Raw genomic sequence first — 13,725 nt, forward strand, 5'->3', positions numbered from 1 at the left:
GCCTTTCATTGCTTCTCTGCCCTTGAGTAGTTCCCCGAGGCTTGTCTTTGGAACTGGCCCTCAGTGTTAATGCTCATCTTCCATGACCTGCCCTTGAGGTCTCTGAGGCTGACTTTTATTCAATTGACTTCCATTTAAGCCCTCAAACCAGATTGGAGTGGTTTGATTAATTTACTGGTTCTCAGATTCCGGTCCCCTGATTAGCAGCACATCAGCAACATCACTGCAGACTCTCAGCCCCACCAGAGACCTACTGAATCATGACTTGAGAGGTGGGGCCCCTCAGTCCATTTTAACAAGCCCTGCAGGTAATTCTTATACATGCTCTTATTTGAAAATCTTTGAAATAATTGAAGTTTTTTTTTTTTAAGGACAAGATTTTTTTAAAAAAATACAGTGCCAGTTACTGTTTGACAATCGATTTTTTTTTTCACTTAGTAACATTTATTAAGTGCTTATTATATGTCAGCTGCCTGTGCAGAAGCTTCTGGGGGCACTGGGAATATAAAAGAAAAGGACAATAATCTGTATCCTCAACAAGCTTACAGTTAGGAAAGACATACTGACAAATAGGCACAAAATAAGGTGATGAAAGAGTCCCCTTTCTTTTGGGTGTTAGTGGAGAAGGGGAGGGTAGGCTTTGCAGAGGAGAAGATGCCAGAACTGAGCAGACAAGTACAGAAGGCATGACAGTAGTCATGCGTGTTCATAATGGACACCAATGTAACTGAGCAGACACACCTGCTCAGATCCCAGGGTATAGAAGGGGCATTGACAGCGGAGGCTAAGAGTTGCTAGAAAGCCAGTTGGTAAAGGGCCTGCTTTGTCAGCCATATCTGGAGGCTTAGATTCTGTCCTTTAGGACTAAGCAAGATGGTCAGCTTTGTGTTTTGAAAAAGTCATTCTGCCCATGGAGAATGGATTGTAGTGGGGCATCCAGAGGATGTGGTAAGGCTCAGACACAGGATTGGTTAGTAACCAGATGGTTGTGGGAGAGGATGAGGCATTGGGCTGATACCCCCAGTTCTGGTGTGGGCCCTAAAGGATACAGTGGCATTCCATCCAGGTGGGGAAATAAAGAGAAGGAGCTGGTTTGGGTGGAAGAGAGGAGAGGTGACTGAGGCAACCACTGAGTGTTGTTCTGGACTTGAACTGGAGACTTCCTTGTGCTTTCTGGGTTCCTGTAGATTGGTGAGCGAGGAGCCAACCTGAGTGGCGGGCAACGCCAGAGGATCAGCCTCGCCCGGGCCTTGTATAGTGACCGAGACATCTACATCCTGGACGACCCCCTTAGTGCCTTAGACGCCCACGTGGGCAACCACATCTTCAACAGTGCTATCCAGAAGCATCTCAAGTCCAAGACGGTTCTGTTCATTACCCACCAGTTACAGGTATGTGCTTCCTTCCCCAGGCTACCCACCTTGACTTGGGCAGGGAGAAACAGGGAGGCGGGCTTGGTCCAGGTACCTTCATGGGGCTCCTTGAAGTCCCTGGAATCATGGTGTTCCCTTCCTCAGCAAATAGCCTCCTGGCTCATTGTACCAATAAAGCTTGTTGTACCAGATGGCCATCTGAATCAGAGATCCTTGGAGCATGTTAGCTTTTGCATATAAATCAGTAAGTAAAAGGGCTAAGAGGAATAGGCTGAAAATGGAGTCTGGGTAAGAGATAGTTTGGAAAGCATTCTGTTAACATCTATATGCGAGTGGGTACTGTTTAGGAAAAACAAGCTCTTCTCACTCTGTCATTCCATAACAAGCAGCCACTTCAGAGAGCAGCTCAAGGAGGTTGCCATCTGCTTTGCTTATGTTGTCAAGTTTAGGGGGCTAACCCCCTGTTCTGCCACAGAAAGTCTAATTATTTGTACTTCTGCGTCTAGTAAAGGGATGTAAAGTTTAATAGAAGACTGTGTGGCTTCATCAGCAGATTTATATCAAAAACTGGAGAACCTGCTTTTTGAACTATATCACAAGACACGAGAAACTAAAGCAGGAGTTCTCAGTCTTAGCTCTCTGTTGTGGGGGCCTGTCCTGTGCATCCCTGGCATCTATCTACCAGATGGCAGTAGTACCCCCCCCCCATTGTAACAATCAAAAATGTCTCCAGATATCGCCAAGTGTCCCCTGGGGGGGCTTGGCCACCTCCAGGTGAGACCTGCTGAAGTAAGGTGTAGGGGTTTGGATGTATTTGCACAAATAATCAGCCACACTACGTTGTCCCTGTCTTTGTCTCCAGTACCTGGCTGACTGTGATGAAGTGATCTTCATGAAAGAGGGCTGTATTACAGAGAGAGGCACTCATGAGGAATTGATGAATCTAAATGGTGATTATGCTACTATTTTTAATAACCTGTTGCTGGGAGAGACACCCCCAGTTGAGGTAAGATTTGCATGTGTGTGTCTTTCTAGTGAGAGACAGATGTTACCATAGTGAATGATGGAGAAATCTCTGCTGAACTCATTGTCTGTGTCTTGCTGGCAGGGGCCCTGTTTTCCAGTGACCAGATTACTATGCTTTAGTCCACACACTGGTTCTGTTCTAGGAGGGAAGGACTGAGGGACTAGAGAACCAAGATCTTCTGTCACTGAGAATTCATCAGTAAGGCAATGACAAGAAGGATGTGGGCTCAGTGTGTGCTATTGTTCAGTCATAACTTAATTTCTTAAACTCAATTAAATCCTAACCAGAGCGTTACGAAAGTGCCTTTCTTAATAATCAAATGAATAATGTGGCAGGCAAGAGACATTAAATCCTGCATACATTTGAAAATTATCCATGGTGTCTTGGCTGCCAACTTGGCACTTATTAACTAGCACTGACTGTGTCCCAATTACTGGCTTAGGCTCTTTATAGATGTCATCCAGCTGATACTTTGCACAAGTTAGAGTGGATAAGAATAGCATAAAGTCTACTGTGTTTGGAATTTAGGTCTTTAGGTACTTTGGGGAGAGCAGGGTCTATGGAATGGCTGGAACCCAGACCTCAAAGATGTCAGGAGTTAGGGAAGTTACATAAGTTAACTTTTAAGAAGTTGGACGTGTCTCTTTTCAATAAGAGCAGCAACTCCATGAATGCATTTGCTAACATGTCCTTTGGACATTTATCTGAATGGCCATATCATGATAACTGGAGACACTTTTTTTTTCATTAGATTAATTCAAAAAAGGAAACCAGTGGTTCACAGAAGAAAACACAAGAGAAGGGTCCTAAAACAGGATCAGTAAAGAAGGAGAAAGCAGTGAAGCCAGAGGAAGGTAATGAACCTTTTTGAGAATTGTCATTAAAGTTTTTGCTTTTGTTTTGTTTTGGCATTTTATTTGCATATATCTATTACATCCCTAGAAAAAGGATCCCATGGTTTTCCCTCTAGAGTGTTTTCATGCACTTGCTTTTTCATGGTCCATGATGCCAGATGAGATTGTCAGTACAATGAAAATGATGGGATGGGGGCTCCCATTTTTCCACATATGTGGGTTGCCCATCATATCTGGGGCTGATCCCTCCTCACTTGTTTAACCTGCCCATGAGGTTCACAGCAATTTTCCCAGTCCTGTGATCATCAGTTAAATTTGCCCATATAACCACACTTCACCATCAAGTCAAAAGCCTGCTGATGACTGTGGCACATGGACTAGTAAGAACCTGGTGCTTGCCTCTCTTTTTGTCATTGATGATGCTCTTGAGGTCATCAGCCAGCCAGGGCATTCATGAGCACCAGTACAGCAGTGCAGAAAGATGATGTAAAGTATGTCATTAAAGTTTATCAGAAATTATGCCATGTAGCAATTCATGCTGCCTGTTGTAGAACACCTGGCCTTATATTTCTAGAATAACAAGATTCTTATATGATTATTGGGAGACCATGAGGCAACTTCTGTTTGCTCAAATAGACCAAGGCAATAAAAATGACCTTTACTTCTATGCCTTTTTTTGCTATGCAGGGTGGAGTGAGGTGTAGGTAGTCATAGCTGAGTCATCTTTACGGAAAAATTGAATCATGGATAGAGGTATACCTTTCTTTCCTGTGATTCATCTCTCCTCTTTAAAAGTCATGCCAACCAAAGCAAAGGCATGCTAGCTCTAAGAATGCCCACATCCTCAGTTAACCCCCCTCTACCCCCTCCCCTGGTACAATGATCACTCCTTGGCTTGTCCCAAGCAGGCACCAGCAGGGCTGTGGTGAAGAGTTACAGCCAAGATTTTTCCTACTTGATTTTCCTATCCAGACTCCTTGGTCCTGTTTTTCAAACCCTTCATCTTATCAACCAAAACAAATCTTGAGAGTTGGAGAAGCTGTTTGCAATACCTTAGGCATTTTCACTTTTGTAAATAATAAATAGAAATGCATTCCTGTTTTAAAGTTATTTCTTCAGTGTTACCTTCTCACCTGACATGTTGAATTTAGGACTTTTTTTCTGGTTTGCCATGTTGTTTTCATTTCCTTGGTCTTAAAACTGCAGCAGACATTGGGTGTTAGGAGTTGACCATACTGATTCTTTTCTTTCTTTTAATAAGCCCTGTATGAGCTCTTGAATTCAGGTGTGATTGGAGGTACCTTACTCTCACAAAGCAAACAGCACAGAAGGCTGAGACATCTGTCAATTCCTGCCGCAGGCAGTAGGCAAAAAACAGATTGTCTTTAGGGGACATGTGACCTAGAGACTCTCATCATAAAGTGCTCGAGGCCTGTGTGGCTTGTTCCAAGATAATTGCATAGCATATGTGATAAAGAGGTGGGGCTTTCTCTGTATTCTCTTGTCAACATCAATCTCCCGACCAGTCCAGGGAGCCCCTAGGAAATATCCTTAAATGTTTTTTTTCCTCCCACAGTCAGTTACCCCATCCTACTGAATTTACTTCCTGAATACTCCATCCCCATGGCCACAACCCTGGTTTTCAGTCAGTCAGTTCAGTTGCTCAGTTGTGTCCGACTCTTTGTGATCCCATGGACTGCAGCACACCAGGCTTCTCTGTCCACCACCAACTCCTGGAGCTTATTCAAACTCATGTCCATCAAGTCATTGATACCACCCACCCATCTCATCCTCTGTCATCTCCTTCTCCTCCTGCCTTCAGTCTTTCCCAGCATCAGGGTCTTTTCCAATGAGTCTGTTCTTCACATCAGGTGGCCAAAGTGTTGGAGCTTCAGCTTTAGCATCAGTCCTTCCAATGAGTATTCAGGACTGATTTCCTTTAGGATTGAGTGGTTTGATCTCCTTACTGTCCATGGGACTCTCAAGAGTCTTCTCCAACACCACAGTTCAAAAGCATCAATTCTTCGGTGCTCAGCTTTCTTTATGGTCCAACTCTCATGTCCGTACATGACTACTAGAAAAACTGTAGCTTTGACTAGACAGACCTTTGTCAGCAGAGTAATGTCTCTGCTTTTTAATATGCTGTCTAGGTTGGTCATAGCTTTGCTTTCAAGGAGCAAGCATCATAATTTCATGGCTGCAGTCACCATCTGCAGTGATTTTGGAGCCCAAGAAAATAACCCTGGTTCTGACCTTTATCATCTCCCACCGAGACTGTTACAGTTGCCTCCTTTTAAATCTGTCTTCCACATGAACAACTAGGAGATCTAGTTGAAAACAGGAGACCAGCCAACTGCCTGGGGCTTGAGGCTATTCAATGCCTTCCCAGTTTCAAAGCAGCATTTTTAAAATCTTTTTCCTGATGTGGCACACATAGAAAATCCATTCTTTGTCTGAGATGCTGGGATGCATGGAAGAGGCTGCCTGAGGTGGCTGGTCTGGCCATTCCAGTCCCATCTCCTACAGTAGGGCTGGGAGTCAAATCTCTACACCCCTGTAGCCCTTTCTCTTGAGAAGTTCTTATCTGAAGAATAATGTTCAAATACCTTTATCCTCTGACCACAGCCTGCTTAATAAGCCTTATCTCCTGCCACTCCTTAGGCATACGGAATATTCTAGCCATGTTGAATTGGATATCTGTGTATACTGATTTCCTGTTTCCTCACACCTATGCCTATCATTTCCCCACCTGGCTAACTCTGGCTTACCTTTCACCTGCAGTCCAGTGGGTAGGACTCCACACTTTCATTGCAGAGGGTGTAGGTTCAACCCTGATAGGGGAACTAAAATCCGAGTCATGCTGTGCAGCTAAAAAAGAAAAAAAAAGACACAATATGGACTACATAGAAAGTCTCACCTGGAATCTCCCTGCTAAGCCCCTCACAGCTCCCCCAAGTAGGTTAGGTGCACTTCCTGAATGTTCCCATGCTGCCCTACAAGTAGTTCCAGCATTGGGGTTAGCACATTTTACTATAATTTTGTACTTATTTATCTATATGTGGATGATCTGAGCCAGGGACCTGGTCTTAATCCTCTTTGCCTCTCCAGGGCTTATTCCTGGGCGTGGTTCATAGTAGGTACCTAGTAGATAGATATTAAATGGATAAATGAATGCTCCTGGAAAGGGGGAAATAATTCCAACCTAGAGCTCTGTGAAACTGTAGGCTCTCTTTGGTTCTCCTCTTCTACATGTGACTTCCTTCTAGAAAAGCAGCTTTTCCTTTCTGAATTCACGTTTCTCTTTTCCTCACCTAGGGCAGCTTGTGCAAATGGAAGAGAAGGGGCAGGGTTCTGTGCCCTGGTCAGTGTATGGTGTCTACATCCAGGCTGCTGGGGGCCCTTTGGCATTCCTGGTCATTCTGTCCCTTTTCATGCTGAATGTGGGCAGCACCGCTTTCAGCAACTGGTGGTTGAGTTACTGGATCAAGCAAGGAAGTGGGGTAAGATTTCTCATTGATGGGAAAATTGTACGTCTAATAATATGGCCATCTCTTCATATTTCCTGGCTCTTCTTAGGGAAAGTGCTCTAGTTTTCTGTTAAGAGAGGTAATTAACAAAGATTACCCAGGATTAAAGAGATGAGTCCCTAATGTAACCTCACCAGGTAGTTGCTCCCTGACCAACTCACAGAGCAGTAGCGCTTACCAGGAGCACATCTATAGGCTGTCTGTTGTCATTAGAGAAGAGAGGGGAACAGGCAAAGCCTGCCTTGTGTTTGTCTCCACCAGCTCCCAGAGTTTGTTTCCTGTACCCTGCCTTGAGCCAAGAGTGGCCCTGACAAGGGCTTCTTGGATGTCCCTAAGGGTCTTGCCTCACAGAACCTTGCTTCCAAACAGAATACCACTGTGACTCAAGAAAATAGGACGTCTGTGAGCAACAGCATGAAGGACAATCCTCTCATGCACTACTATGCCAGCATCTACGCCCTCTCCATGGCAGTCATGCTGATCCTGAAAGCCATTCGTGGAGTGGTCTTTGTCAAGGTATGCACTGGGGCCTCTGCTCCTCTTCTCACTGGTGGCTTTGTGGTCAGGCTTCTGCCTGGCACCTCTCGGGTTTATTCTGAGTTGGGGAGCTCCTCTGAAGCAGGATGCCTCTTGCCGAAGTGACCTGCATCCCGTCAGCCTCAGCCCTTTCCGGTTAGCCACCTCCTTCCTCCACAGCCACTTGCCCTTCTCTGGCTTTGGACCCGTGGAGTGGGTTCTGAGCCTACTGAGTCCTGGGTCTTTGATTGCTCTGTACTCTGCTCCTCAGGGCACATTGCGAGCCTCCTCCCGACTCCATGATGAGCTTTTCCGAAGAATCCTTCGAAGCCCTATGAAGTTTTTTGACACTACCCCCACGGGAAGAATTCTCAACAGGTTTTCCAAAGACATGGATGAAGGTATTTCTCACTGCTTCTCTCTGTTGTGCTCCAGAGCATGAACCACCCAGCACAGTGGCTGCAATATTTGCATCAGGAACATGTTAGCTTGGGCATTTTCTCCACATTGCAATTTCTCCACATTGCAATTTCTCTTTAGGCTAAGGACCTATCTGATTTTTCATCTTTCATGTGAGCTCTTATTTGATCTTATTTAACCTGAAAACCAGTTCAGAGTGCTGACCATAAAGGCTTTGGACAGGGTGTTTGAGAGTCCAAAAGACATATTTACTTGTGGGTGGTGTGTAGGTTCCTGGACACGTACAGTCTCTTGACAGGTTTGCTGGATGCTGAATGCTTCATGGGCTGTGCCAGCACCAGAACTTAAATACACTTGACCCTTGAACAACAGGTTGGTTGAGTCTTTGGATATGAAACTGTGGATGAGGAACCACATCTATGGAGGGCTGACTGTAGATTACATGCAGATTTTTCACTGCATGGAGGGTCTGTGTCTCTAACCCCCATGTTATTCAAAGGTCAACTGTACTCCCATAGCCTATAATAATAGTGATGCTATCTGACATTTTTTGAGGGCTTACTGTGTTACAAGCAGTTTTACATGCATTATCCTAGCCATCATAGCAGCCCTGTGAGGTGTGGGTATCATTTCACCCACAAAATGCATGGGAAAGCTGATATCTAGAAAGGTTGACTTGCTCAAGATTGCACAACTATTAAATAGCAAGCTGCAAATTGAGCTCAGATCTTTTTGACCCCAGAACTAATGTTTTTAACTACTTACTGTGCTGCCTCCATAGAAGGAGTTTGTTTCAGATGTTGATAGGCCAATGTATAGCTATGGCCAGAGGTAACAAGAGATCAAAACCATCACTGATACACAAAATAGTGATACACATGTGTGTGATATGATCACATTTGTATTAAACTCACATACGCACAGATGAATAGAAAAGAGACTGATGAAAATCAGTGGTATCAACATGTCTCAGATTTGTAAGAAAATAGGTGGGGGGAGGAGATGTCCAAAATAGGTGAAGAAAATGTTAACTCTTGGAGGTTCTATACTCTTCCAGTTTTTGTGTATGTTTACAATTTTTGTGTATGTTTAAAATTTTCCATGAAAAGTTTCTTAAATGTTAGCAGCAGTTCATTCATATTGGTAAGAATAAGACTATGTTTATTTAATTTTTTGCATATTTATTTTCCAAATATTTTATAGCAAACATATATTACTTTGCAAAGTGGAAAAATGTTTAAGGGGGTTGGGCAGCACAGTGAACCAAAAAGAGGGCACAGGTGAGAAAGATCACTTAAATGCTCTTGGGACAAGAAAAATTAGAGCAACTACATTACCAGATTTTTATTTGATCAGACTGTTTAAAAGACAAAAAAAGTCACAAATTTCAGATATGGCTTTTTGTGAGCCTCTTTTTGTTTTTTGAAAAATTCTGGCTGTTTGTGGATCCCAGCATCTGACACATGTTCCTTTACTGTTTCCTTAGTCGATGTGCGCCTGCCGTTCCAGGCTGAGATGTTCATTCAGAACGTTATCTTGGTGTTCTTCTGTGTTGGAATGATCGCAGGAGTTTTCCCGTGGTTCCTCGTGGCAGTGGGGCCCCTTGTCATCCTCTTTTCAATTCTGCACATTGTCTCCAGGTAAACAGGAAGTCTTTGTATCTTTCAGTGCAAAGGGTGAAGCCAGAGTTGCCAGTCCACCCCTCTGACACAGCACTCGTTCTCTCTCCAGGGTCCTGATCCGAGAGCTGAAGCGTCTGGATAATATCACGCAGTCACCTTTCCTCTCCCACATCACATCCAGCATACAGGGCCTTGCCACCATCCATGCCTACAACAAAGGGCAGGAATTTCTGCACAGGTTAGTTCCATGGGGGCCAGAGGGCTCATCAGGGAGCCAACATCTCAGCATTTAATGAGAGTTTAAGAAGCCTTTCAAAGTCAAAATTGGGGATTATAAAAATCATTACTAAGAGTATTAGTGATTTAATGATCTCTGCTGATTAAGATTCACTTGCTTGGTAGAACTCCCTTCTGAGCAAATGGGAAGACCAAACAGATTTGGAGTCTTTATTAGCTTTCAGTTCTGAATGGCTATATTTGACAGAGTTTTGCTCCTTTTTTTTTTTTCTTGGAAAAGTAAGATATTCATAGACAATAAATTGACATTTAGTTGTTAATATTGTTTGTGTGAGAAATTTCTGTACTTATATAGTCATTGTGGAGATGTATGTTTACTAGAGGTTGAACTAGACTAAATGTCTTTCAGTAAAGGACTGGTTAAATAGGCTGTGGTGTCCCCATATAATGCAATATTATGTGACCCCTAAAAAGAATGAGACTGTTTCCTAGGTATTGATGTGGAATGATCTCCAAGTTATATTAGATGAAAGAGAAAGATACAGATGTGCATGTATAGTTTGCTCCCTTTAAATATGTGTGTGTGACATTTAGAATATCTGAAAGAACACACAGGAAACTAACAGCTGCCACTGGACAGTGGAAGTGAATAGCTGGAGGAGGGCAGGAGAAAGACTGACTTTTCATGGTAAAACCTTTTTACCTTGTGAATATTCTGTCTTATAGAGTATATAGTTCATTCCAAAAATTAAGTAATTAACATTAAAAAGTAACTCTAGCATAGAAAGGTTGGTTAAATAATTCTGAAAAATGTATGCTAACTTTAAGCAAAACAAAGAGTAAAATATGTTGACCGTGTACATGTGTAGGTATGTACCCAAATAAACGTGAGAGCATTGGAAAAAATACTAGGAGGAAATGCAGCAGAATATGGATTCTGGTTTTAGCTGAGTGGTGAGAGTACTGGAATTTTACATTTCCCTCTTTTTTATTATGTTTCCTAAATTTTCTCTAAAGTGCACATATCTTCTTATAAGGAGGAAAGGGATTTTCTTTAAGGCAAAGTATCTTTGCCTACCCAGGCCTTCCACTCTGGAGTTCTAGTTGTATGTGACCCCAGACCCTCAGGTGGGGTGAGAGCTGCTCTCTAGGACCCCTGATGACAGAGGGTCTCCTTCCTGCAGTGACAAAGGTTGTCTCGGTCTATCTGTTCTGGTTTAACTAACTCACTGCTCTGGTTCTCTGCTCCATGGCCTTGGGAAACCAGCAGACCGTTTCCACTTTCTCGTATTCAGTCCAAAAGTCTTTTTCCTGCTCTTGTGCCATTTCTGCAGTTTGCATTTGTAACCTCTCTTTCCTCAAGAAAATGACCACTGACCTAAAACAATTCTCTAAAGCTTAAACAGCCTCTTTATTTGGTCTTCTTCCCCCCTGCTTTCCTGGTGCTGTTGAAGTAGATATGTTTTTCCTAGTATCTTGAATATGTTTCTTTCAAAGGGTAAAACTAGAAAACCCCCGTGTCTTCCTGTGTGTGGAGCCTGGAATACTCTGTACTCCTTAAGTTTCCATATCACTCTCCTGGTTACAAGCAGTGGTATTATACTTTAGTATTAGCCCTCTACCCAAAACTCACCAGTACTTCGGCATCCTCCATGACTGGGGTTGTGTGGTACTTTACTTACTTTATTAGGTGTTCTGTCTTCCTCACAGGTACCAGGAGCTACTGGATAACAACCAGAGTCCTTTCTTCCTGTTCACTTGTGCGATGCGGTGGCTGGCGGTGCGGCTGGACCTAATCAGCATTGCCCTGATCACCACCACTGGGCTGATGATTGTTCTCATGCATGGGCAGATTCCCCCGGCCTACGCAGGGCTTGCCATCTCCTATGCTGTGCAGGTTAGTCTTTGGGATGAGGGCATTGTCTTTCTCATACGTTGGCCTAGGAGAGGCCTGGTAGGCGGCTCTGCCCTAAGCTGTCATTTTACCTCTGGCTCCTAGAGCTTCTCCCCATCTGCTTTGGCAGTAGCACTGTGGACTGGAACACAGTCAGCCCTCCACATCCCCAAGTTCTGCGTCCATAGCGTCAACCAACTGCAGATCAAAGATATTTGGGAGGGGAAATTCCAGATAGTTCCGAAAACTGAATTTACTACAGATGTACAACTATTTATGTAGCACATTGTATTTATAACTATTTACCAAGTCCTTACATTGCATTAGGTATTATAAGTAATCTAGAGATGACTTAAAGGATACAGGAGAATGTCTGTAGGTTGTAGGCAATTACTGGGCCATTTTATATAAGGGACTTGAGCATTCTTGGATTTTTGACAGAATCCTGGAACCAATTCCCCACGAATGCTAAAGGTTGACTTCATGGGAATAAAGGGATTTAACTCTGTTGCATGTGTTTATGAAGTAGGTACTGTTTTTTCTTAAATAAACAGATTTTGAAAATTGTTTCTTAATTGTAGATTTATGTCTTCACTAACCTTTCTTCTCTGGCCTCTTCCTAGTCTTCTAAGAAACACATATCCTCAATATACTACTTCTGTGTGTTTTATTTTCAGGCCCCAAATTTTCCCAGTACTGTTACATACATAAACCTTTTTGGTTCTTAGGGATGATTGAAGGTCTTCAAATAGCTCAGAGAATAGCGGGGAACTTAGCACTGACTAGATAGTTAAAGATGATAAAGAATTGTTGCTAACTTTTTTAAGATGTGGTAATGGTTTTCAAAGAGATTTTATATTTTAGAGAGATAGAAGCTGAAGTATTTATGGATAAGACTTAGGCTATGTGAGATTTGATTCCAGATCTATGGAAGGATGGGGTGGTACAGATGAAACAATGCTGGTTGTAAGTTGATAATTTTTTTAAGATGAATGTTTGATATGTGGGAGCCCATTATACTGTCCTCTCTATTCTTGTATATGTTTGACATTTTCCTATATTGGAAAGATAAAAATAAGTGGCCAGAGGAAACCTAAGAAGAGATCTATATCTTTACAGATACTCAAAGGTATTTGTCCATGTCTTGCAGACTTAACTTGATTCTTGGAGGGCTGGGGGTGGGGGGTGGGAGAAATCTGTGTTAAATATACTTCTGTTTCAGAGTACTCAGTCTGGGGTACACAGACTGGGGCTCTGCATTCAGTTTTGGCCCAGCCTGGTCTCTGTTGACCTTCCTGGAAGCATTCTCACTGCTGCTCACAGGCTGATACAGTCTCCATTTATTGTGGCTGCTATATCCAGGTATAGGTACAATTATGAAGCCCAGAAGTTATTCAGCTACAGCTGAATTTCTGGAAATGTAAAAACAGACAGAAAGCCTTTAGGTATAGAAAAGTTAGTGCCAGTACTGCAGTGCCACCTAGATTCCCTGAGAGTTGCAGTTGACTGGGGGCTCTTAGGCATTGTCTTGAACAGTTAAAGAATGATCTGATCCCTAAAGCCAGCTGCTGTCTATCCGCAGTTAGTTCTCACAATTGAGTTGTGATCCCTGAGGTGAAGGAGGTTTGCTGGCATTCCCTTGGTGTATAATAATAATAAATTCTCTCTTGAATTGTTGTTTTCCATGATCAGTTGACAGGGCTGTTCCAGTTTACTGTCAGACTGGCATCGGAGACAGAAGCTCGCTTCACCTCAGTGGAGAGGATCAACCACTACATCAAGGTCAGGCTCCTGCAGGCCTTCTGCTGCAGTTTTACCCTCTTACCACCTGGAATAAATGTCCCAGGAAGATGCTTGTTTTCTCTGTCTCATCTTGTCCCACAGGAGAGGCAGCATCTCTCCAGTATGCATGGAATGCGAAGAGAATATCATAAGATTTTCTAAGTGTATTTGTGAATTGTGGTCTGATTGAGAACTTACATTCATCATCTAATTTCCAAAGTGTTCCTAACCTCATTAATTCAGTTAAGCAAACTAATGTAATATTTTCCTTATACTATTTAAAACCAGGTGTTATTTCAAGTCTTAGTCTAGTTCATTTGGTTCTTAACCAGGGATGGCCATCAGAATCCCGTACAGAGCTTGAGGCAAAGACTAACATTGGCCTCATCTCTAAAGATTCCTATTTTGAGATAGGACCCAGACTTCAGGAGTTTCAAAGGCTCCATGCCTAATTCTATACTGTGTTCACAGTT

General features: G+C 43.0%; 1 protein-coding gene across 7 annotated transcripts in view; it reads left to right on the forward strand.

Moving 5' to 3' along the window:
- The window catches only part of ABCC5 (ATP binding cassette subfamily C member 5), an 82,366-nt gene that overhangs the window by 46,240 nt on the left and 22,401 nt on the right, over window positions 1-13,725 (forward strand). For 6 of the 7 annotated variants that reach the window (XM_005201586.5, XM_005201585.5, XM_010801294.4 and 3 more), the window contains 10 exons: window positions 1,188-1,391; window positions 2,236-2,379; window positions 3,152-3,254; window positions 6,570-6,754; window positions 7,151-7,297; window positions 7,569-7,698; window positions 9,204-9,357; window positions 9,449-9,577; window positions 11,287-11,473; window positions 13,163-13,252. In XM_005201586.5, the coding sequence (XP_005201643.1) occupies window positions 1,188-1,391; window positions 2,236-2,379; window positions 3,152-3,254; window positions 6,570-6,754; window positions 7,151-7,297; window positions 7,569-7,698; window positions 9,204-9,357; window positions 9,449-9,577; window positions 11,287-11,473; window positions 13,163-13,252 (1,473 nt within the window). Of the gene's footprint in view, window positions 1-1,187; window positions 1,392-2,235; window positions 2,380-3,151; window positions 3,255-3,949; window positions 4,008-6,569; window positions 6,755-7,150; window positions 7,298-7,568; window positions 7,699-9,203; window positions 9,358-9,448; window positions 9,578-11,286; window positions 11,474-13,162; window positions 13,253-13,725 lie in introns of those variants that run through there. The other variant, XM_059879218.1, reaches the window with a different exon arrangement.

This window comes from Bos taurus, chromosome 1, assembly GCF_002263795.3.
Source record: "Bos taurus isolate L1 Dominette 01449 registration number 42190680 breed Hereford chromosome 1, ARS-UCD2.0, whole genome shotgun sequence".
Taxonomy (NCBI): Eukaryota; Metazoa; Chordata; class Mammalia; order Artiodactyla; family Bovidae; genus Bos; species Bos taurus.